The sequence below is a fragment of the Amphibalanus amphitrite genome, unplaced genomic scaffold (genome assembly GCF_019059575.1).
Source record: "Amphibalanus amphitrite isolate SeventyFive unplaced genomic scaffold, NRLGWU_Aamphi_draft 000359F_arrow, whole genome shotgun sequence".
In the NCBI taxonomy this organism is placed as follows: Eukaryota; Metazoa; Arthropoda; class Thecostraca; order Balanomorpha; family Balanidae; genus Amphibalanus; species Amphibalanus amphitrite.
Window position 1 is genome coordinate 270,746 of NW_024881853.1, and position 23,449 is coordinate 294,194.

The following is a 23,449-nucleotide window of genomic DNA, read 5'->3' on the forward strand; positions in this document are numbered from 1 at the left end:
GGGACGGAGTCAAACCGGTCTGCACGCCGTGGGCGGAGTCGATGGGGCGTGGAGACCGCCGAAGCCAAACGATTGCCCAGGGACGGCCATGACTGGCTGACAGAGGGTGGCACGGCACGGGTATGACCATGACGGTACGGCAGGCTCCCAATGTTCCATTGCTTTGCGTTCGTGCAGTTATAATTGCATTATTACTCGCATTCTCACGAGAAGGATGGCTTCTTTTTCTCTTGTGAACCAAAAACGAATCGATACATAGCGATATATTTCGTGTCATCCTCATTGCATGCCGAGTCCCCAGTGGTCACCACTCACCAGATAATCAACAGGATTGGCACGTTCATCACCCCCAGTGAGGTTTCGTATTTGTGGTCCGATCACTCCCTTCTACCTATCCCGAATTTCCGATGGCAGCACTTGTGCCATCGCCACAGCCACTCCTCTGGCTGCACCCCATAGGCACGATTTGTGTCCCAGCGAGCGGCATTCCACGCCCCAGGAGGCCAGTGGGCCACATGACTGTCCTAGAAGCCCACGATCTCAGCTCGCATATACCAGCCAGGCGGCTGGACATCGGGCAGCGGGCCTTCAAAGCGCAATTACACAGTGTCATGGATGGTTCCCTGATCCCCTCCCCTCCCTCCCCCGTCTGGTTGGTGGACTCAACCTGCGCCCGCCTCTGACCTGTCGCCGCTCTCCCTCCTCTGAACTCGCTCGTCCTTCGCCAGCCGCCATCCCCTGCTGTCACGACCCCGCCCCGGGTCACAGGCAGCGCGGCTGAAGTTCCTCGGGTCACACCTCGAAAGGTCTCCTATCCCAGTGCTCCCCTGTGTCACAGTCAGTGGTCCTCCGCCGCTGAGCCGTTTTGGCGGTGACGGGTGACGCCGTTACTGGAGCCGTTTGCAGCAACACTGGTGATGCCATTAGCGTGACCATTGGTGACGCCATTTGTCACACCATTTGTGACTCCATTGGTGCCGCCATTGGCAGTTCCGTTGGTGACTCCATTGGTGACGGGTGGCTGACGGCCGCGGAAAGTCTCCATGGGGTTGTGCAGTCGGAGCAGTTTCCCGATCTCGTAGAGAACAGCATAGTTCAGCGACCTGTCATCAGCGCGGGGCACAGATGTTAGACGGGCGGTGAGAGCGGAACCGGTCTGAACGACCATGCCAGAGTCTACGGTAGGCTTCTTTATGCACTTCAACTCAAAAATGACCAAGGCAAGTCACAATAAGTGTATACTAATGTGCATCGTTATGCTTCCACAGCTGGCAATGAAAACTACATACATATGCATGGGGGGAGGGGGATGAAACGTTTGCCATATTCGTTGGCCTGACTTTAGGGCTAGTTGAATGGTTGAATCCATTTATAAACTTCAAGCACTACCAAAGTACGCCACTCATGGGCGCTTCTCGGCCATTTACATGCTAAACAGTACAACTGGGTGCGTGTCTTCCTGTCCCCATGTCCATATATGCAGTCTGCACAAACCTGCCTCCGGGGAGGGTGGATGGGCACCGCTCGCTGCGAGTCTGCACATGGCGCTCGCTCGAAATGATGGCATGAGGATGAAAGCTGGCAATTATCCTGCACTTGGGTACGGATAATTAACCGTGCAACTGAGGTAGACTCTACGCTTATTTTCGCGAAAGCAGGGGAGAATGCTGGCCGCCTGCATCAAACTCGGCAGATAAACGTTTGTAGGGAGAAGGTAGTTGCAGAGAAGAGGGAATACTCGTAGTGTAGGGAGAGGGAGACGGGACGTTCACGACGGGACGGGCGGACACAAACTCTCGGTGGTGGGTGCGATTTCAAACAGACCTATAGGCTATAGCTGAAGAGGGAAGGGGGGGGGGGTGGAATACAGATTACGGAACGTCTCGGGTCCCTGAAGTGAACGGTTGGTAACCCATTGTCTCTCCGATTTCCACCCATTAGAGTTGAGTTATTTATCGCATCGACATGCGGTTTTGATAAGCTTGAGGGATGTCTTGAAAGTAAGGTTATGATGTGCCTTGCGGAGTTATCCAGGGAGATGGCGAGGGCAACGTTCACGATGTCATGATGCACGATCCAGGTGCATTCGATTGTCTGTACGGTGAAGACATGATACAACCCAACTTCAAGACAAGCGGCCAATCCAAGCAATGCGATGAAGATTGTCATCATGCAATCCCGGTGTACAACCCAGATGAAGAGGAACAAGCACGCACAAAGTAGAGGACGCATGCAAACAGCACAAAGAGCGTACCTAAAGGCGGCAGGCTTCTCGAGCGATCAAGCAGACAAGACGGCACGGTACAATCAGCTCAGCCAGCATGTAGGCGGTACAAGCAGGAAGTATACGGCACGGACGGCCCGACACAATAAGGCAGCATTAGCCGGTGCAGGCATGTTCGACCTGTTGCAAGATTGGACGCTGTGAACAGCTCATGCACGTGGTGCGTGTTCCTCTCAAGTCGGCCCGACGATCCCACCTGGAGGGAGGCGCGACAGGCGGCGGCGGCGGCGGGCCCCACCGCCCCACTACGCCTGCTTGGTTCGGCCGGTGAACGTGTCCATAGCGCGCTCCACCTTGAAGGCCAGCCCCAGCGTCCAGAAGGCGCGCCAAGGCATGGCCCTGGCGCAGCGGCCCGGTCAGCAGGGAGCGAGGGGAGTCGGGGTGGAAGGCGTACCTACCCATGCTGCTTCTCCGGGATGGGGGAGGGCGCCCTTATCCCACATAAAACCCACAGCGACGTGCATCATTCCGGTCCCGGTTCATCCCACGTGGGAGAAATGGGAGGGAAGGACCTCTGATAGTCAAGTCGGGACAAGCAAAGCTACCTAGTCGAGTGTCGTACGTCTGCTATAGCGCCTATGCATTGCCTGTAGGGTAGGCTATAGCCTATAGGTTCCCTGTGCATGAAAGGATAGACGCTCTGCCAGCAAGTATTTATATGACTGAGAGACTTCTTCCGTCTCCGAATCCTGGGGAAGCAGCAGGGGTGAAGTCCAAACCGGGAAGAGACACTGTAAAGGTCATTGGCGCAACACCTTCTGACCCGAGCCACATAGCACACTTCATAACAGAGCATCGTTATATACAGTCATGCGCACTCGGTCTACTGTAGCGGCACCATTACCACCCAACACAGAGCTGGCACAGAGTCGGCGGCAGCCGCGACCTCGCACATTCCGCAGCCACTGCAGGGACCACAACGAGCGGAGGCGGGATGCTCCGCCGCGCCAGCACCGGGTGAAGGGGCCGCGGTCACCGCTCGAGCGGGACGGCCGCCAGACTCGACCGGTCGCCCTGTGAACTGTGAACGAGCGCGCACGGCAGGCTAGAGCCTTCCCACGAATTGCGGGCCGGTGCTTCCCCAAGGCTTGCGGTGTGCCGCGTCCGTTACACGTGAGGTCAGGTCACTGCTCAGTGCTCAGGCAGGGCGGCTGCTTAGTTCGGTAGCCGTATACTCACAGTTTGAGGTAGAAGAGCGCCGCCAGATAGCCGGGGATGAGGACCTGCTCCTCGTTCAGCAGAATGGCCTGCTCTATCCGCTCTGCCACGTACTCGGGCTCCAAGAACGGGATGATGCTGAAACATTGACCAGGGCACGCCATTTAACAACTGCGATTACCGTACCCAGCTGCAGAAAATGTGACGTGTTTACCTGACAGTGGGCCCTCGTGACTCGGGTCACCAATTTAATCCATCAGAAACTCGCAGGGAAACACTCTGCTCCAATCAAACTATCCCGGAGAAACACTCATTTCCCACACTTCCCATGGAAACCCCCAATACTTTCTCAGGGAAAAACACTGGCGTGATCCGGCGCGTCAGAGCGTGAGTCAGCCTGCAAAGCGCCAGTCACAGCTGGGATAATGACTCAGCACGCATAAGCCAGTGTCGCCATTTACAGCTGCTAGGTGCTGACACGAAGCACTCCAGAGTCTTGTGAGCTAGCAGTGCCCGTATACGGTCTCAAAGGGGACGGACACGGCTCACTCACTTGGACTTGGCGCCATCAAACATGCCCGTGTTGATGAAGAACGGGCAGATGACGGTCGTCTTCACGCCCTCGTGACCTCCGACCTGGGGCACGCAGGTGTAGGTCAGAGCCGGAAGGTGCAGGGTACGCGAACAGCACCGATAGCTGATTGTGAAATATCGCCATTCGCCATTGCAAACAGCACTCGGAAGTGGCTATCCACAGACTGGCTGGGCCAGGGGCTGAGAGGCTGGGGCTGCAGGGGCTGAGAGTTTGGGGCGGGGATGGAGGCTGAAGTGTGGGGATGAGCGGATGAGACCGAGGATTAGAGGCCGGAGGGCTGGGGCCGGGGAGCGCTGCACATCGGCAATGTAAACAGAGACGGTCACGCCGAGCGAGCCGGGGCCGCTCTGATACGGGGCGACAGGGTGACACGGCCGGGGCAACGATAAGATACAGCGCCCCACCGACATGGAAAGAGCAAATAAATCAGATACGCGATATTGGCATTGTTCAAACAATCTGTTTGCAAATGGCCCAGCGCGATAATTAATCGGCTTTGCTCGTGCTTAAAATAGATTTAGACGCATGCCATAAGACATTTCATAAATGCGATTCAATAATGATCTTTCTGTTTGTATTTGTAGGTATAACTAAAAGTCAGCGCATTTATTTTTTAACAAAGCGACTGCAACATACCTATCTCAAAGTTATTTTGGGAAAGTTTAATTTAATTATTGAACTCCGAGGCCAAAGATAATTAGGTAGCTTATTACCTTCAGTTCGACGGTGAGGGACTCGTGGAAGCCGACGGCGGCGAACTTTGAGGCGCAGTAGTCGGTGAGGCGGCCCATGCCCTGCAGGCCGGCCAGACTGGCGATGTTCACCACGTGACCCTTCTTGGCGATCATCATGTCCGGCAGGAACGCCTTGCACGTCTGCAGGGCGGGGTGGAGGGTCAGCAGAGGTCAGTGGGGTCAGCAGAGGTCAGCGGAGGTCAGCAGGGGTCAGCGGAGGTCATAGGCAGCCCCGGCAGTGGCATGGTGCAGTTGGAACAGCGTCCGTAAAAAGGCCAGAATCCGGTCAGTCATTGCGGCACAGCATGCTTTTAGGCGCTGAACTACTAGCGACATCTAGGAACAGGAAATACAGTTATTCGAAGGTCCGCTTGGTCAGAGTAGCGTAAGTTGGTATAAAAATGTGATTTAACACGACAGTTTGGCTACTGGTCCCCCGTCTCTTTTGCCATTCATGAAAGTAAATTCAGTCAATATCGCACAACAATTCAGTAACGGTTCTCGCCAACTATAACCAAACGAAGACGCTTTAACGAGTAGCTTTAGGTACACGAGACAGCTAATCCATGAATGACATCTCATGTGAGCGGCTTAGCGTGGTGCTGATAGGGTCTCGAGTGTCCATCCCACATATTTGAAAATGTCACATGAGGCCTCTGGTGATCCACTTCAGATGAGATTGAGAACCAGACTGGGCGTCTACCCGCGATAGCGCGATACGGCCACGACACTCAAATTTTTCGAGTCAGATGTAATAAGAATAGGGCGTTGCCGAGACTGAATCATGTCCGACTATCAGAATCAGAATCAAAATATAATTAAAGCTCATCCAGATAATTACTGGTTTTTCATGTGCTCGCTTCAACAATATGGGCAGAAGACATTAAACCGGTAAAAGACACAATATATAAAAGACACTTAAATCATATATAAAACACAAGTGGACGTACTAAGATGACAATAACAGTTAATACTAGCAACTACATTCCTACTTCCTACAGCATGCTGTACAGGTGACTGTACATGTTTGACATGTGAACAGGTTTAACTATTGTTTATAGGTACAAATTATAAGTGATAATAGATTAGCAACTGTCGAGTGTCGGCAATATAGTGGTATAACGTTTTGAACAGAAAAAAAATCATAAATAGTACGGTACTAAATTGGACAAGTTTCACCAAGCTCAACACAGAGCACTCTAAGCACTCACCTTGTGACCATCAAAAGTAACCTATTCAATCACAAACCACAGCGGACAGGTGGACGGCGCGCCGACTTACCCAGAAGTGTGCCAGCGTGTTGACCTCGAAGGTCTTCTCGATCAGGTTGTCGGGGATGTCCAGCAGTGGCTTCCCCGTCACCATGCCGGCGTTGTTCACCAGAATGGTCACCTGGACAAGGTCAACCGAGGTCAAATGAGGTCAAGCGAGATCACACGAGGTCAAACGAGGTCAACAAAGGTCAAACCAGATCAACAAAGGTCAAACGAGGTCAACTAAGGTCAATGAGGTCAACTAAGGTCACACGAGGTCCAATAAGGTCAAACGAGGTCAAAAGAGGTCAATAATATATGTCTACCGGGATTTGTCATCGGTCGGGAGAAGCTGCTGAAGGAGATTTTGATAAATATTAACTAGATGACGAAAAGATACGGGAAAAACCAAAGGGTGGAGTCCCGGAGTACCGACGAGTGACTGCTCTTCTGCTGAGCGAGTGGGTACCTATGTGTTTTCCATACAGTGCACTGCACATGGCTGGGACATAAGCAGTGCATTCGTTACCGGACCCATGCACGTGGCCTCGTATAGGCAACTGCCAGCATGTTTGTTCTAATGACTATGCTATGAGCTGATGTTTGTAGTGCTGACGCAGTGGATGCCTATGCTAACACAGGATTTCGCCGCTGATCTGTGGGCATCTCCGCATCACTAAAGCGGCTGAGCAGTCGCGGAGGAGCCCTGACTGACCGTGGGACGCCGTCCGTGCCATCCGTGTCGCGCCCCGCACGGAGTTCGTGTCACCCGTGCCGTGACCGCAGCCGAGCACGTGCGCAGATGGTGCGTTGCTGGTTTCCCGGCCCGACCTGGTGGTCTGTTGCAGTGTTCGCCATGGGCCGGGCCAGCCCAATGGGCCATGAGCTGGGCTGGGCTACGGGCTGGGCTGGGCCCTCAAATATGAAGGATCGATGGGCTGTGGATGGGCTGGGCCAAGAACGGTAAAGTGGAGACAGGGGTTCGCAACAGAGACAAAATCTATAACTAAATAGCTTATTACTGTGCAAGACTCAAAAACGAGATAATAAAGCACGCATATGCAATGTACATTGTGCATGCTGCTCACAAAAGATTCTTTCTTTGCTACCTTTGGATGACTGTGTGGTGTCAATAATTTTTAATTCATTCATTTTTGACGGACTGGGCCGGCTGGGCTTTGACGCTTTTACCGTGAATGGGCTCGGGCTGGGCCGGGCTGTGAACCCATGGGCCTGTGCTGGGCTGGACTGGGATTTTGCGGCCCATTGCGAACACTGGTCTGTTGGCCAGACCAGAACCTGCCAGACGCGTATGTACCGGATGGCACAGATGAGGACCTACGGTGACAGCCTATCGACGCACCACATTTACACAAGTACAGGAGACATTGGCACATGAACGACCTGATCCCGCCGGGCTGACCTGACCTAACCTTGTCTGACCCTACATCATCAGCCCTGGCCTAGCCTTCTCCGGCAACGTCAGCTTTGGTCGAGCCTGCATCCACGGTTCTACTGTACTCATTTGGCCTTTGTCCACCAGCCCTTCAATGTCAGTCTCGATCGTTCATGGCGGGACGAGCGTGCGGAGCGGCCCCCGCGTGGCGGATACAGCTGTGTCTACTTATCAGGCAGCTCGCAGCTGTGGCGGATATAGTAGAGCGGGGAGCGAGCGGTGGAAATACCAACAGCGGCTTTTACATGACGTGACCGACCGTTTTACACTTACGTGACCGAATGCCGAGGGTTCATGAAATGCAGCAACAGCCTAACATAACATTCACTTTTTTATTTGGCCAGTAGGTATACGCGTATCTAAGCAAAATCAAAGTTTACGCACTTATAAAAACGTTCTCAGGAAACGTCGGTAGTATCCTTCATTCAGTCGATGCCTTCCAAGCTCAGTTGATAGACGACAATTTACGATAATTACATAAGTGGCTGATGGCTCGAGTCCAGGCCTGGGCAGCCGGCGGCGGCTGACGTCATCAGACACACCCCTGGAGCGGACCAATCACGGCCGAGATGCTGTCAGTCCACTGCGTACGTTTCCACGGATTGACCTTGGCACCCTGACAGTGCCAGAGGGGGTCACATGGTCCTTCTGACTTCTCAATGTAGATCAGGTGACCCACAGGCCACACCTGACCCGAGCCCTGACCAAAACGGTGACTTTGCTCGTAACCTCGTTCAGAGCGTGACTCGAGCCATTCACTTTTTTACATCGATCGTATAGGATGGGACCGCTTGGGTCAGTATTAGGGCAGGTCAGGACGAGTCAGGTCAGGGGTGGGTCAGGGCAGCCCAGACCGGGTCAGCTGTCAGCTCGCCACTGCCGCGTCTGCCGGGTCTGTCCTCGCTCTGTCACTCTGTCGGTCTGACCCTCGAGGTCAGTTCTATTTAGACGGACCCGAGCTATCAGCCGCCGCCAGCCGCCACTTGGCACCAGCCACTGTCGCGGGAGAACCAGCACAAAAACAGCCGGCGAGAGGATACGCCGGTTATGTCACGCGGCCCTGCCGGCCCCGCTCCCCGTGTGTCTGGTCTGGCGAACCCGACGGACCCGCCCGGTAACATGGGCCGGCTTCGTTCAGCAGAGGAGTGATCCCCCAAAGTTGTCGAGATTACGGGTCATCTCGGCCCGGCCCAGTCCCATCTCCACAGCGACCGAGGTGAAGGACGTAGGGTCCAACTCAGTTGCACTTCGCACACTGCAGTGGCCGGCTGATCGGGTTTCGCAGAGTGGAACGGTTTTCCAGGATTGGCCCGCTGCTGACGGTCAGAGGCCAAATAACTACACGGTGACATGTATCAGCCATGTGGAGATGCGAATTTGACATTCCGTGTCACGTCCTACCGAATCTGGAAGGACCAAAATCATTATGCTGAGTAGCGTTAACATGGAGTTTATTGAATGCGCTGTTTAGCAGGTAATTTGCTGGGCTCACGAGTTATCGAGACAGCAGTGATTTCAACGCTAAATATTTAATATTAGGGGCATAAGTTCGCTAGTTTGATTCTTAATTTTCACTCCGCCCCTTTCACTTCGCGCCCTTCTGGTCGCCTCTTTTCAAAGTTTGTCTAAGTTCACTCGCACCGCGCTGGCCGTAAGGCGCAGTATAGCTGCAAATATTTTCATGCTTGAGTGACTGCGAACATAAAAAGCAAAAAAAATCGTGCTACGCGTCAACATTTAGGGATGAATACAGACATAACTGGATGGTTTTCACGCAAGCTGGAAGTGGCAGCTCTGGTCATAACTGGCGAGAGTTGGCGCGCATCACATAAACACATATATCACACGCACCCGCTTGCAGACGGTCTGTATCAGAGAAACGCCAGATGACGGGGCGAGGGGAAAGTGCGCAAGGACTGGGGACGGGCCAGCACTACTGACCGCGGCGTATGGGGCGCATCGGTCAGGGTAGGTCACTGCTGGGGGCGGGATGATAGTGACGGCGCCCGGGGCCGGGATGGACGACCCGGGACAGTCCGACAGCGCGCCAGGCACGTGACACGCCGCGAGGTGCGCACATGCTGCCAACACTCGTTAGGCAGTGGCGTTCTCGGACGCCGAAGGTCGGCCTGAATAGTGGCCTGCGCGAGCAGGGAGGGGTGCGGAGAGGGACGTCTGGTGACACGGTGCCGGGCCTTAGAGCCAGGCCAGCCGCCGGCCGCCGGTCAGTGTTGGTGCCACGTCGCTCCGAGTAACATCCGAGCCTCTCGTGTCTGGTGGGCAAGTGACCAGCAGCGGACCGTCCCCCATCAGAAGTGGTCACTGGTCCCTCTCCAGTACAGCGTCTGTCGCGGGGGCAGGAGTTTCTCTCTGAATCAAACTCGGGACTGAGATGGCCCCGCCGATCGCCGACCCCACCGCGCCGGCAGCAGACTGCAACGGCATCCCGACGCCGTCCATAGCCGTGCCGCAGAAGACCGACCCTATCACCAATGGCAGCGTGGCCAGCTCCTACCCGGACAAGTACTTCGTGGCCACCTCGGAGATGGCGCAGCTGAGCCTGCCAGCCGACAGCGTGCCCTACGTGTCCGGCTCGGACAGCTCTCCCGAGCTGCCGCGGCGCCGCCAGCCCAGCCAGCGGATCGCCGACAACACCGTCATGTTCGACCCGTGGTGCGACCCGGCCAACCCGCGCACACTACACTTCCAGGACGTCTGCGAGGCCGCCTACAAGATCAAATCGGGCATCATGTCCACGCCGTGCACGCGCTCCTACATCTCCGAGGAGTGCAACATGCAGCTGTTCTTCAAGAAGGACTACATGCAGTACACGGGGAGCTTCAAGGAGCGCGGCGCGCGCTACACACTGATGATGCTGACGGCGGACCAGCGGAAGGCGGGCGTCGTGGCCGCCTCGGCCGGCAATCACGCGCTGGCACTCTGTTACCACGGCCGGGAGCTGGGCGTCAGCGTCACCGTCGTCATGCCAGTACGTACGGGGAGAAGGAGATGGGGTAGACGTAGTGATGTCCACAGATATGAGCTATGATAGGGAGGGATAGTGGGGAAAACGAGGCGAGCGCACGTATGTTATGTTCAGAAGCAGAAAATGTAGAAGGCATGCTAAAAGCAGATGATGAAGCTTGATAATGTTTCAAAATGTTGAAAACAGAGGATGCTAAGTAGACAAATATCCTGATTGACTGATTAAGGATATTAGATGGTGACAGTTCCTTTTCAACTGATTCGTTGACTATCTGACGAGCTCGCGGCTTAGCTTTGACATCGTTTACCGTAGTTTACTTAAAGGGACCCTCCCACCTTCAAAAAAGTTTATGAATTGGCATGAAAGTGATGTCGCTCGGTTCAGAAAGAGCGAAAACGAATATCTACCAAATTTCACCGAAAAATATTCACCGGTTTTCAAGATATTAGACTTTTATTTTTGTTTACTTTTTTTGATCTCCGCTGTTTCTAGCGACTTTATTTTAGAAGTGCGGCGTTTGCGGCAGATGTTGCGCGCAAATAGCATATACTACCGCGTGCTACAAAACGTTTTAGTCAAACATTTAAAAATCGTTAGATATTTGCGCTGACGTCACACATTCAGAGGGGTATTCCTAAGCATTAGCCCCTCTGAACCAAAATGCTGCAATTTTGAAATTCAATGTTTCCGATTTAAGGCATTTCTCGATGTTGTGAGTGCCGAAACCGGTAATTGTGAGCCAGGGACCCCATTTTGGCTATCTCAACTCAAATCTAATGTTAAGGTGGGAGGGTCCCTTTAACTTCGTCCGATTCGTCTTAACTTCGTCCGACATCACCACCATGAGCCCGATAACGTCACGGTCCACTGGCCGGTCAGATCTGATCGCTGACCTCTGTCCACAGATCATCGCGCCCATCATGAAGGTCCAATCGTGCCGCAACTTCGGCGCCAACGTGATCGTGCGCGGCGACGACCTGGCCCAGTCCAAGGAGATCGCCATGACCATGGCCAAGGAGGACGGCATGATGTACATCAACGGCTACGACCACCCAAACATCCTGGCCGGCCAGGGCACCATGGGCCTGGAGATGATGGAGCAGGTGTCGAACCTGGACGCCGTGGTGGTGCCCGTCGGCGGCGGCGGACTCATCGCAGGCGTGGCGCTCGCAGTGAAGTCGCTCAACCCCAACGTGCTGGTAATCGGGGTGGAGTCGGAGAAGTGTGCCTCCTTCTCAGCGGCGGTGGAGCACGGCAGTCCCGTACACACGCGCTGCCACTCGACCCTCGCCGACGGCCTGGCCGTGCCGCTGGTCGGCGTCAACGCCTTCGCCACCGCCGCGCCGCTCATCGACAAGATGGTGCAGGTGTCCGAGGAGCAGATCGCCATCAGCATCCTGCGCCTGGTCGAGGTCGAAAAGGCCATGGTGGAGGGTGCCGGCGCGTGCGGCCTGGCCGCCATCCTGTCCGGCGCGCTGCCCGAGCTGCGCGGCAAGCGCGTGGTGGTGCCGCTGTGCGGCGGCAACATCGACACCACCATCCTGGGCAGGTGCCTGGAGCGCGGCCTGGCCGCCGAGGGACGCCTCTGCAAGTTCACCGTCACGGTCAGCGACCGGCCCGGCGGGATCGCCGAGCTGACTCGACTCCTCGCCAAACTCGGCGTCAGCATCAAGGACATCATGCACGAGCGCGCCTGGATCCGCAACGACATCTACAGCGTCGAGGTCAAGGTGGTGGCCGAGACCATCAACGCGGCGGAGACGTACCGGCTGCGGGACGCCCTGTGCACTGCCTACGAGTTCGTGCGGTTCGGACCCGTCTGCGGCACCTACGACTGAGCGGCGCCAGGCGGCAGCACCGCGCCCGGCGTGCCGTCTCAGACGGAGGACCGGGCGGACGACAGAGGGCACTGCGCAGTGCGCACTGTCCCCGCGGCGTCACACGTGTCGGGGACAGAATATCTATCTACCGTGAAGCCGGGGACACCCCGAGCATCGCGGATCGCGGCAGGACAAATACGGAGGGAGAAAATGTGTATCCGGTGGCCGCGTTTGGAGGCCGTGATCGGCACGAAGCTGTTAAATGGAGGATGACTGGCCTGACCACTGACCAGACACTGGTGCGATTTGCATGGCTAAATTATTCAGAGCTCGCAGTAGCTGAGCGAGTGAACAGTCATGCATTTCGGCCAGCACCTGTATAAATACATCAGTTGTTTTCACATTGCTTTTAAGATGTTTATGGGGCCATACCTGACGAAAAACGTCAGTGATAAACTTAGACGGGATGGTAGGTATGCAATACGTAGCCAACATGCTTATAGGAGCACATTGTATGTTCAAAACAGAAAGGATGACCTTTCTGGTCAAAAGGATATCCCATGGTCAGGGAACATTTTTTTTTCTGCTCCATTGGTGTTGTGTTGTCATGGGGGAGGATAATCATAAGGCACTAGTTATAATTTGTGAGTTATAAAAGACACGCACTGTTTTCTTGACATCGACCCCGAGTGAGATCAAGAGCATCTTAGCTTCAAAGTATCAGGTCTAATATCGAGCACGGTGGCTTCGGAGCTCTCAAAACCCACTGAAACTAGTGAGGCTCGACGGCGACCAGCACGCAGTCTGTTTTTGGAATGGGACCAAGAGCGACACAGACTGTCCTGCCTCGTCAGCCCTGCGCGGGAGTCGAGTAAACAGAGCTCGTCCGGCCGCCGCGTCTCAGAGACACACAACGTGGGTGGTATGGTCGGCTTTGGTCAATGTGAGGAGCTCGTGTCTCTCCGATCCACAGCTGAAGAGTATCTATAGACAGCCGTAACCGCTTCTCATCTTCCAAACCATTCGAGTCGCTTTTGGGAGGATTTCCCTTTCCCGACCCCAGCGCGAGCCGTAACGGGATAATCTATCCCCTACCCGGCCTCACGTTTAGACCATGAAGGCAGTCTCAGCCATCTGACCTCGCATCTGATCCCTGAGGGTGAGTTATCGCTTACCTACCTCACCTCGTTGGGAGCGCTCACCTATCTGACCTAGTCTTCGACGGTCGACCCCATATGATGCCTGGCTTTCTCACCTCACCTTTGACCCCTGAGGGGAGGCTCTAACTCACACCTACCCGATATCGCTTGGGAGCTAGCTCATTCACGTGATCTCACGGGAAGCTCTCACCTATCTCACCCCTGTGAGCAGCTCTCACCTTTCCGACCTCGCGTTTGACCCGCTCGGCCGTCTTGTAGATGACCTCCCGGTTGGACAGGTCGCAGGTGTAGGCGTGGGCCTCGCCGCCGGCGGCGCGGATCTGGCGCACCGTCTCCTCGTTACCTGCAGGCCGGGTCAGGTCAGATCACGTCAAGCTAAATGACTGAAAACGTTTCCTGACGAGCTGGATCACAATAGGGCAAAACACTAAACACGATTCGTGACGACGGCCGGGTCAGGTCACACCAGGTCAAATGACTGAACGCTTCTCCTGCGGGCCGGAGAAGTGGGTCAAATGACACGCCAGGTCAAATAAAAGGGGACGTCTCCTACCAGGCCAGGTCACGACAGGTCAAATAACCGAATGCGACTCCTGCTGGGGCGGATCAGGTCAGGTCAAAGGACTGAAAGTGAACACGTCTCCTGCCGGGCCGGGTCACGCCAGGTCAAACGATAGAGAACACTATGCAGAGCTATAATATGACGGGTGACACGCTGGTCCTTGCAGGTCCTGTGACAGCGAGTAAAGGCCAGATAGGATCAGGAAGGGAACGGGTACTCCCACAAAGGTTAGATCGGCTCAATGTCGCGTCATCAGATGGAGCCAGGCACGACTGCAACAGACAATGGTTTCCGTGTGGAGCTGATGACCTTCAGCCCTCAGTGGAACATAAAGCAGCGGACTAGTGAATAGCCATGAATGACAATGGCTCGGCGGGGGTAGCAGCTGAGGTCGTCCGTTCACTCGATGAACAATTTAACCCTCGCCCTGGCAGGGCATTTTTCATAACACGGCCTGGCAGGGGGGGGGTCTATGCGACCCCCCCCCCTCGCGATTGGCTCCTATGGCACCTAGAAACACCAAATTTGGTAGGTAGGTGGGCCCCCTGGAGTTCTCGCCCCTGTGCAAATTTGGTTGCTCTAGGTCAATATTTAGGGTTTTTTTGGGGGGGGGGGTATAAATGTAAAAATTCTGCTAAAAACAGGTCAAAAGTTTTTCGCTTATAACTTTTGATCTAAATAAGATAGAGCAAAAAGAAAGCACCAGTGAACTCAGCACGTCAAGGCGCGTCGAATGATATACTTTTTAGCTTGCTTAAGTGTACGTAAAGTTTTTCTTAATTTTTAAGTAAACTGAACTTAATTAATTAAGTTCAAGTCAACCAAATTGCATCATATTACATATCTTTCGATTCGGCTGATCACCAGGAACACAATGACACCATTTGTTAACCCGCGCGGGGCTGGGGTCTCCAGCCGAACGCGCGGGGCTGGGGGGGGGGGGGTAAATTTTACCCCCCCTGTTATCTCCCGAACTAATGGTCGGATTTGGAACATTCAAGCGCCAATCGAAAGCTCTCATCACGAACTACTAAAAACATGTACTTAATTTAAAGTTTGAGGTCAAGGTCAAGGTCAGGTCAAGGGTACAAATTGCAAGTTTCTACAGTATCGGCCTTGCACCGTAGTTGCCGAAGAATGGAGTCATGGACTGAGACTGATCGCCCAAAACGTGTTCTTAGGCTACCAAGACAATATTCGTTGCATACAATATCATTCAGAGGTCAAGGTCAAGGTCAGGTCAGGTCAGGTCAGGTCACCAAAAAGCAAAATATAGAAAAGGGCATGTGCGACACATGTTTTATGGGTCATTTTACTCATAGAATTCAATAGGCACACTCAATAAGTGATATGGACCACCTCAGGATGAATTTCAGGTCGAGGTCAGGTCAAGGTCAGGTCAAGTGAGGTCAAATTTTGAAGTTGGTTGTTAAGGCCTAAAAAGGTGTCTATCTGATGCAGTTTTTCACGGCGAATCGAATGGTGCTATTTTTGTTTCCGTACGAGGTCTAGAACTTCCAAAAAAGTCATTTTTCAAAAAAATTGTGTGTCGTGACGTCATAAAATTTTGAATAACTCCCACATTTTTGAACCGATTCTTCTAAAATTTGGTATGTAGGTGCACATAGACCACTTCTATGACATATATTCCGGTTTTTTCGATAGACTCAAAATTTTGGATTTTATAATGATTTTCCCAAAAAAGTCAGTTTTTTGAAAAAATTTAGGCCAAAATCCAAAATTTTCAAAAAACCGAGATAGCCATTTGATAGACAAAGTAAAATTACGTATAACCTTTTTTGTTACGTCTTGATTTCTTTACAAATGAAGATGTTAGCGGCGTTTGAACTTTTGCCGTTTTTGAGGCGAAAATGGCGAACATGACGTCACTAAAACGTCAATTTCTCAAAAAATTTCCGACGGATTTCGCTCAAATTTTCAGGGAACGTGTCAAATTGATGTAAGAAAAGGTACTGAAAGTTTGGCGGCGCTGCGCGCCGCCGTTTTTGAGATATCGCAAAAATTCGCGAGGGGGGGTAAAATTTACCCCCCCCAGCCCCGCGCGGGTTAAGCTCTAGCGTCATTATGCGCCAAGTTATTGGCAAAAACGTCATTTGACCTCAGTTGACCTCATTTGACCTGGCCCATGGATAAGTACACAAAACAAAAAAGCACCAAGTGACCTGCTGCTTAGTACTGTGGTTTCAAAGCACAAAAGTGATAGAACGAAGCGGATACCTCCAGTATTTTCCGAATTTAGTATTTTCCCATAGGCTTAACATTACGACGTAATGACCTCTAACTGACCTCAGGTCAGTGACCTCAAAAACCCGAACTATATGTCATACAACTCGGTGAACTTAGCACATCCTGAAAATTTGAAGGAAACAGTCAAAAACTGTGAGTTGGACAGGTGCAAAAATAAAATTGAAATTTGACCATGACCTTGTACCGGTTTTTCTGACCTGGTGACCTGACCCAAGGTCACCCGGACCTGAAATTTTCAGGTCATATGTAAAAAGGTTGCCCCATAGGCTGTGCCAAATTTCCGTTTTTACACTATCTTCGAAAAACCTTAGGGGGGGGGGTCGCATCGACTCCCCCCCCTGCCAGGGCGAAGGTTAATTTCATATTAATATAATCGATTTAATATGAAATGCAATACCATGCATTTTTCTCATATATCGCACACAGCTGCTATAGCTAAACGTCGATGGGTCCAAAAATGAGGAAAAAATCCGCCTAAGTCTTCACTTCCGCCTGTAGGACAGCAAGGCCTTGTCCATTTCCTCGAATAACGTTGGCGATGGCTACCAATGAACATGCACACGGGCTAGGAAAGGAGCTGAACAATGGGCGTGCAAAGAACGACTACCTTCGGGAACGTCATACTTTACGGATACCAATCCTGCTGAAACGTAGACGGATCACATTTTTTTCAGCTGGTATCGATCCTGCAAGCGGTACGGCATCTGTCATCTGTCAAGTCAAGGTTGTCAAGCCTTATCTGTCAAGGTTGCAGCGAGTGAGGAGCAGCACACTCAGCATACCTGCGGTAGGCCCGTAGAGCCTTCCGGCGTGGGTCTCTACCCTCTGACGTCATACTATACGGCCTCCGCCGGGACCTGTCGGGCGGGCAGCGGCGGACGGGCCGCTGCCGCCACGGTCGCAAAATGTCACCGGTCCGACCCGTTTGACCGGTCGGTGAGTGGTAGGTACTCGGGTGCGGCCGGTAGTGAACCGACGGGGGGCGCAGCGATGGCCGTGACATGGTGGCACGAGGGCGCCAAGACTGCAGGGTACAGGAGGACGTCTGGTACCGCGAGGACATCCCCGGAGGACGAGGATACCGCGAGGACGCTGCTCGAAGACGAGCGGAATACGAGGACGCTGCCGGAGGATGAGCTAGCTCGGCGAGGACACAATAGGAGCGGGTTCAGGGTAGACGCAGTAGCGACCGGTCCCGTTCGCGATGTCCCGCGGGCCGTGCAGACCCGGTGACCGCTCGGACGGGAGTCCGGGATGCACCGTCTCAAGAAAGGTCTCCGGAATCCACAGAGATCCCTCGGAGAGGTATCTGGGATCCATCGAGTTGTACCGACCCTCTCGGATACGCGAAGCGGCCTTGGCTGAATGGTCATCCGGACGTATACTAGCCCCCGAACGCCGAATTGACTAAAACATAGGTCGCAGCGCTGCAGTAAACAATACAGAGTGGCCACGATATGCATAGCTTACCATATAAGGCCCCGTGGCTCATGCAATTCATGCTGACGCTTTGCGTGCAATTCAGAGCAGAGCTAAGACTTCTACCACCTCACTCTATGTAAGCCAACGAATTGTATGTACATTGGATAACAATGTGGTAGTCAGGACCCATAGCACTCGAAATACACTGAGGTCAACGCATTTGGTGCAACTACTTTTACTCGGGAGCCCTTTGTCTTTACCAGAACCAACCATCGGCGTGCCAATCCCAGCTCAAAGTGCAAGTGCTGGCTCACCGAGCAGCGTTCAGTTCAGCTCCATTCAGTCCGAGCCAGGCAATATGCTGATTGATGATCTGAGTTTATCTGGCACTGTCCCAGCGTCGCGGCCTTCGGCAGCGCGAGCGACGCACCCGGACGGACTTTGGTCTCGGCGATACGCCGACCAGACGGCGTCAGGGCCACCGGGGGCCGTCAGCGATCAGCGGGCTGACTCTGATACCAGGCTCCGGCCATTAAAGGCCGTCAGCGATCAGCAGACAGACTCTGATACCAGACTCCGGCCACTGGGGGCCGACCAGCAGACTCAGACTGATTATTCCAGACCCGGAGTCGGGCCACTGAGGATCAGCAGACTGACTCGGATGCCAGACTCGGAGTGGGTCCACTGAAGATCAGCTGACTCTGATACCAAGCTCCGGCCATTGGAGGCCGTCAGCGATCAGCAGACTGACTCTGATACCTGACTCTGGCCGCTGGGGGTGGTCAGCGACCAGCAGACTCAGACTGATTATTCCAGACCCGGAGTCGGGCCACTGAGGATCAGCAGGCTGACTCTGATACCAGACCCGGAGTCGGGCCACTGAGGATCAGCAGACCGACTCTGATACCAGACTCGGAGTCAGGCCACTGAGGATCAGCAGGCTGACTCTGATACCAGACTCGGCTGAACTCAGTCTGAGATGACTCGGTCCAGGACCATATGGAACCCGCGGAACAGATAAGGTCCGATGATATCAAACATGTTTGCTAAAACCACGACACCAGCTCGAATGACATCATGGTCACAGCTCCTTCGTATCAAAGGACTGCCTCCGGTTTCCAGACCGCAGGGATATCCCGGTAGTCCCGGATGGAGAAAATGTCCGACACAGCACCCAGCCATCACAAGCCACAGTTCTACGCAGCTGCAGGCGAGGTTTTTGACATGCATTACTGCCATGTTTTCCCCCTTCGACGCCCAGTCACGCCGCGGCGCTCGAGTTTTGCGAACATGTCTGCAGCGTGCAGACACATATCGCTGAAGTGACGAAGGAGGGGCCTGCCAGCGCTGCGCTGCCAGGGTCACAGATGCGCTGCCAGGGGTCACCGGCTCCCCTGCAAGCTACACAGCAGGGGGGGGGGGTATAACTACCCTGTCAGGGACCCCGTCTCACGTCTGCCCCACTGCCCGCAAGTGCTGCGCAGCCGGAGGGGAAGAGTTAAATATAGCTGCTCTGTCAGGATCCTCCCCGATCCGCGCCCCTGCTCAGTGCGCATTGCAGCCCAGAGGAAGTCCCTACCAGTCGTGATAACAGAGGACACTGACAGAACTGTTGTTCACAATCTCTGGTGCCAACAGCACGGACTCCAGTCGTGCCGTGCCATATCGGCCCCAACTAAACGACCGCTAACACAAAGTGACAAACAGTGACCTTGCACGCGAGCAGTGACACTAGAAAGACATTTGGCAATGCGAACCCGACGCCCTCAGGGCCCGAATAAGGTCCCGTCGATTGAAGTCATTTAAACTAACCATGGCGTCCAAGAACGACCTTGAATCATTTCGAGCTTGCTGGACGGTCTTTGAGGCTTTCGATAAAAAATGTTGTCATCAAGATATACATCGGCTAAGTCATCCTCGCTGAAATCTGAAGATAATATTCAAATCAGATTATATCACTTTATAAAGCTAAGGTGAGGTGCTAACGGTGACACTAGCGGTTTCAAAACCAAGCGTGCAGATATCGCTCAGACATTTTTGCGGCAGCGGACAGGTCAGAGATTATGGGGCTTAATTCAAATAAAAAACATTTCTACATCCCAGAGTTGCCCATGTGGATGGTGCTAGATGTGTCGAAACGTCACTGCAGTCTGCCATATTAACATGCGACTAAAAATGATGGGTTTGTATGTGGTTCCACTTCAGCCCATGATCATATTATAGCGAGCAGAGACGACCATCAATTCATCCCAATCATCCCGCACTTTCTGTACCCCATACGCACAGCGCACGGCGCACAGTGCACACGTACGGTGCACAGTGCACACACTCACACCACTGCTGGGAGGAAGATGGCCCACAGCCCGAGGCGCTCGTTACCGTTCGGTCATGACAGCGAGGGTCGGGCGACGGCGGACCAGCGGACCAGCAAGCAGCGGCGGCGCAGCGGCGTGAGATGACTGCCCCGAGCCCCTCCCAGTCATGCCGACCAGACAGGGTCAATGGCCTCTGAGAGAAGAAAACTGGATGACGCGAGTCTGCACGCGCGCGACAGAACGGAACGACCTCGTGTAGAGAGAGAAACGGCGCAAAAGCGCGCGGGAAAACCCGTTCAATGTGGCGTTACGATGTGGGCCTGGACTTTTGTTGGCACGGTAGACCACTTCGCATGAGTGGAATTGGGAGAGCTCTGTTGGTGCAAATGATCAGCTCCTTCAGCCCCTGCCCATAGGTAGAGAGAGTCCCATCATTCAGCTTTGTTTCGCAACAATCGCATTTTCAAGCATTTTTACTGCCAAGCCATCCATTCAGGAGCAAAATCAGCTCGAATCACCCTGCACGCCAATAGTACCATTACGAGTGTGGGCCGGCCTTGTGACAAAAACGAATATCAAATTTTCTTCGGGATTGCGGACGAAGCAAGTATAAATGAACTGCGGTAAATGAGTTTACGGCAAGCTGTTGACATGCATAGGTACTACATACGTGACCTTCTATCAGCCTCATGACCTAACCGCACCTGACTGGTTTTGTCCTGATATTGACCTGAGATCAACACACAAGTGGCAAAGAAGATATTTGCAAAAATATCAACCATAGAGCCATAGACCTAACCTCAGAGGTTACTGGCGAATTGGGCAATTTGTCTTTGGTCACCGGTCGCTACGTCACACACCCCCTTTTTCTGAGAAGCTCCAGCTACATTTGGGCGGCCGTTTTCCTATAATAGGCTATCTTGAGATGCAGTACTGCGAAACGATTATAGATTATGCAGGCAAAAATATGGATTGATCCGTACGAGCATTGTATGACTGAGAGGCGCAAGACAATGAAGCATTACGAATTAAAATTGTAAGAGCATTGCTAAGAACCTTAAACAATGATTACATAAGAACGCCCAACCCAATCCTCTTCCTGCAGGGCAATGACCTCTCGGCATTATGTTGTTTACATTGGTTCAGGTCTGTTTAACTCGCTGGGCGGTTCAGATGCAGGACCAACCGCAGCAAGTCGTCCAGTCCACCACGAAAGCCGACAGAACCCACAATCCGCAGTCTTCGGACTGCTCGGAGTGTGGTTCAATGTCGCTGGGGTTCAGGTGAACTCATGTGGAACGTCCTTATCTGTGCACCCTGCAGTTGATCTATGATGTATGATGTAGGTATAAGGTTATGTGTATTTGGGCTTGGCCTGGGAAAGGCGGTGTCCGAATAACTCCGTAATAGTCGAAGAAAAGTCAAAGTCAGTCATATACATTTTCGGCGGCTAGGTAGGTACTGATTTTATCGCCACATGATAGCAATTCCTGGATCCGCCCCATAACACAGTCTGGATCCAGCCCATGGCAGCGCCTGGATCCGTCCTACAACACCGCCTAGATGCGGCACATGGCAGCGCCTGGATCCGTCCTACAACACCGCCTAGATGCGGCACATGGCAGCGCCTGGATCCGCCCTATACCACCGCCTGGATCCAGACCATGGCAGCGCCTGGGTCCGCCGGCGGCCCGGGTCGGCGCCTGGGTCCGCCGGCGGCCGTCAGTCGTCACTCGGCACACAAAAAGCGGGCGCCCGGGCTTATCTACTAGCTAGCCCCGCCGGGAAGGGGCGGGTGCCTGACAGCGGGCCCGGCCATTCACCGCGCGCTGTGGGCCGGTCGGAATGGAGCGCTGAGGCCGGTAAGGGCAGCTGGTGACAGTACAAAGGTCCGTGTCGGCCGGGGGGGGGGGGGCTCCTGGGGAGGGGATGGTGCCCCTCTCAGCCCCCGCGCAGCCGAGGGGAGCACAACACACGACACATCAGAGTGCTTCTGTTACTTGTCAGGGGATCAGGATATGATATCAGAGGCAGAGTGCGCCTGCAGACCTCGCTGCGCTGCACGCTCCAGCGACCTCTAAACCAGCCGCGGACCGCTCTCCTCTCCGGCGACCGCTGCCCACTCACCCTCCGCGTTGACGTCCCAGGTGACGATGCGGGCGCCCCTCTTGGCCAGCCGGAGGGCCAGCAGTCGGCCGATGCCGCTGCCGGCGCCGGTGATGAGCGCCACATCGCCGGACACCGACTTCTCCCGGTATTTGGCCGGCACAAAGAACAGCACCACCGACTGCAGCCAGAGGAAGAGTGCCTGCGCCACGCACAGCAGCCCGTTTAGCACCGTCTCCATGGTAACACGCCGGGGGAGAGCCGCCACTCCAACTCGGTGCCAAACAAACTCAAACTCTCCGCGGGCCGACCGACCTCTGACTGCACTGCCGTCACCGCACCGGCCGGTCGATCCTCCCGGCCGGTGACGTCACTCCGCGGACGGCTGCGATTGGTGCGCCATTCGACCGATACGGGGGCAGTTGGGGTGCAGTCTTTGCCGATCGACGATTGGTGATCGGATATAACATTGTCGTGGGTAGGAAAGTGTTTTTACTCTACCCCTATGTTTTTGACACACCTCATGGTGCGTCTTCGCCCGACATGTAGGAGTACAAATGTCAGAGACCCAGGTCACTCGTACTCAGGTCAACAATTCAAATCAAGTGAACTTACCCTTCGTCTTTATGCAGTTCTCTTTCACGTAATCTAACGTCTACATTGACATAATGTGTACCTCCCGTAAGCCCGTAGGCATTGCTTTTTCTATACCGTCTAATGTTGATGTCTGTGGTGTACCCCTCGCCGGCCGAGGGGGGGGGGGGGGCAGGTGGCTTCCATGACAAAATATCGAAACGCAAAATATCGAAGCGCAAAATATCGAACGCAAATTATCGAAAGCAAAATATCGAAGTCGCAAATTATCGAAATCGCAAAATATCGAAATCGCAAAATATCGAATTCCAAAATATCTAAATCGCAAAATATCGAAATCGCAAAATATCGAATCGCAAAATATCGAATTGCAAAATATCGAAATCGCAAAATATCGAATAGCATAATATCGAAAGCAAAATATCGAAACGCAAACAATCGAAACGCAAAATATCGAAACGCAAAATATCGAAAGACAAAATATCGAAAGACAAAATATTGAAAGACAAAATATCGACCGCAGAATATCGAAAAGGCAAAATATCGAACGCAAAATATCGAACAGACAAAATATCGAACGCAAAATATCGAAAAGGCAAAATATCGAGCGCAAAATATCGAAAAGGCAAAATATCGAAAGCAAAATCTCGAAAAGACAAAATAACGAACGCAAAGTGTCGAAAAGGTAAAATATCGACTTGAAATGGCCTCTGCGGACTTAGAGCTCTGTCGAACT

The 23,449-nt window shown here is 53.4% G+C and overlaps 2 protein-coding genes across 3 annotated transcripts; one reads left to right on the plus strand and one right to left on the minus strand.

Moving 5' to 3' along the window:
• Nucleotides 1–248: 248 nt before the first annotated feature.
• LOC122389481 (epidermal retinol dehydrogenase 2-like) lies at nucleotides 249–22,444 on the minus strand. 2 transcript variants are annotated; one of them, XM_043381593.1, is made up of 8 exons: nucleotides 22,141–22,444; nucleotides 13,665–13,789; nucleotides 6,053–6,163; nucleotides 4,751–4,912; nucleotides 3,996–4,078; nucleotides 3,464–3,580; nucleotides 2,481–2,623; nucleotides 249–1,103 (listed from the first exon to the last, which is right to left on the minus strand). In XM_043381593.1, exons 1-7 carry the CDS (start codon nucleotides 22,358–22,360, stop codon nucleotides 2,530–2,532), a joined length of 912 nt encoding a protein of 303 aa, XP_043237528.1. In that variant the 5' UTR covers nucleotides 22,361–22,444; the 3' UTR covers nucleotides 249–1,103; nucleotides 2,481–2,529. The 2 variants fall into 2 exon arrangements, with proteins under 2 accessions (XP_043237528.1, XP_043237527.1); XM_043381592.1 differs by lacking the exon at nucleotides 2,481–2,623 and having other exon boundaries at nucleotides 22,141–22,438.
• Nucleotides 9,495–12,687, plus strand: LOC122389480 (L-threonine dehydratase catabolic TdcB-like). The gene is made up of 2 exons (XM_043381591.1): nucleotides 9,495–10,469; nucleotides 11,372–12,687. The coding sequence occupies exons 1-2, from the start codon at nucleotides 9,873–9,875 to the stop codon at nucleotides 12,302–12,304; spliced, it is 1,530 nt and encodes a 509-aa protein (XP_043237526.1). The 5' UTR covers nucleotides 9,495–9,872; the 3' UTR covers nucleotides 12,305–12,687.
• Nucleotides 22,445–23,449: the final 1,005 nt, after the last annotated feature.

Bases quoted from the DNA above. Each gene is read 5' to 3' on its own strand.
- LOC122389481 (XM_043381592.1), bottom strand. From the start codon at position 22,360: ATGGAGACGGTGCTAAACGGGCTGCTGTGCGTGGCGCAGGCACTCTTC. The intron at 4,913-6,052 runs GTAAGTCGGCGC...CCCGCCCTGCAG, and splicing joins ACACGCTGGCACACTTCTGG to ACGTGCAAGGCGTTCCTGCC. The intron at 3,581-3,995 runs GTGAGTGAGCCG...TCAATGTTTCAG, and splicing joins TTTGATGGCGCCAAGTCCAA to CATCATCCCGTTCTTGGAGC.
- LOC122389480 (XM_043381591.1), top strand. From the start codon at position 9,873: ATGGCCCCGCCGATCGCCGACCCCACCGCGCCGGCAGCAGACTGCAAC. The intron at 10,470-11,371 runs GTACGTACGGGG...CTCTGTCCACAG, and splicing joins GCGTCACCGTCGTCATGCCA to ATCATCGCGCCCATCATGAA.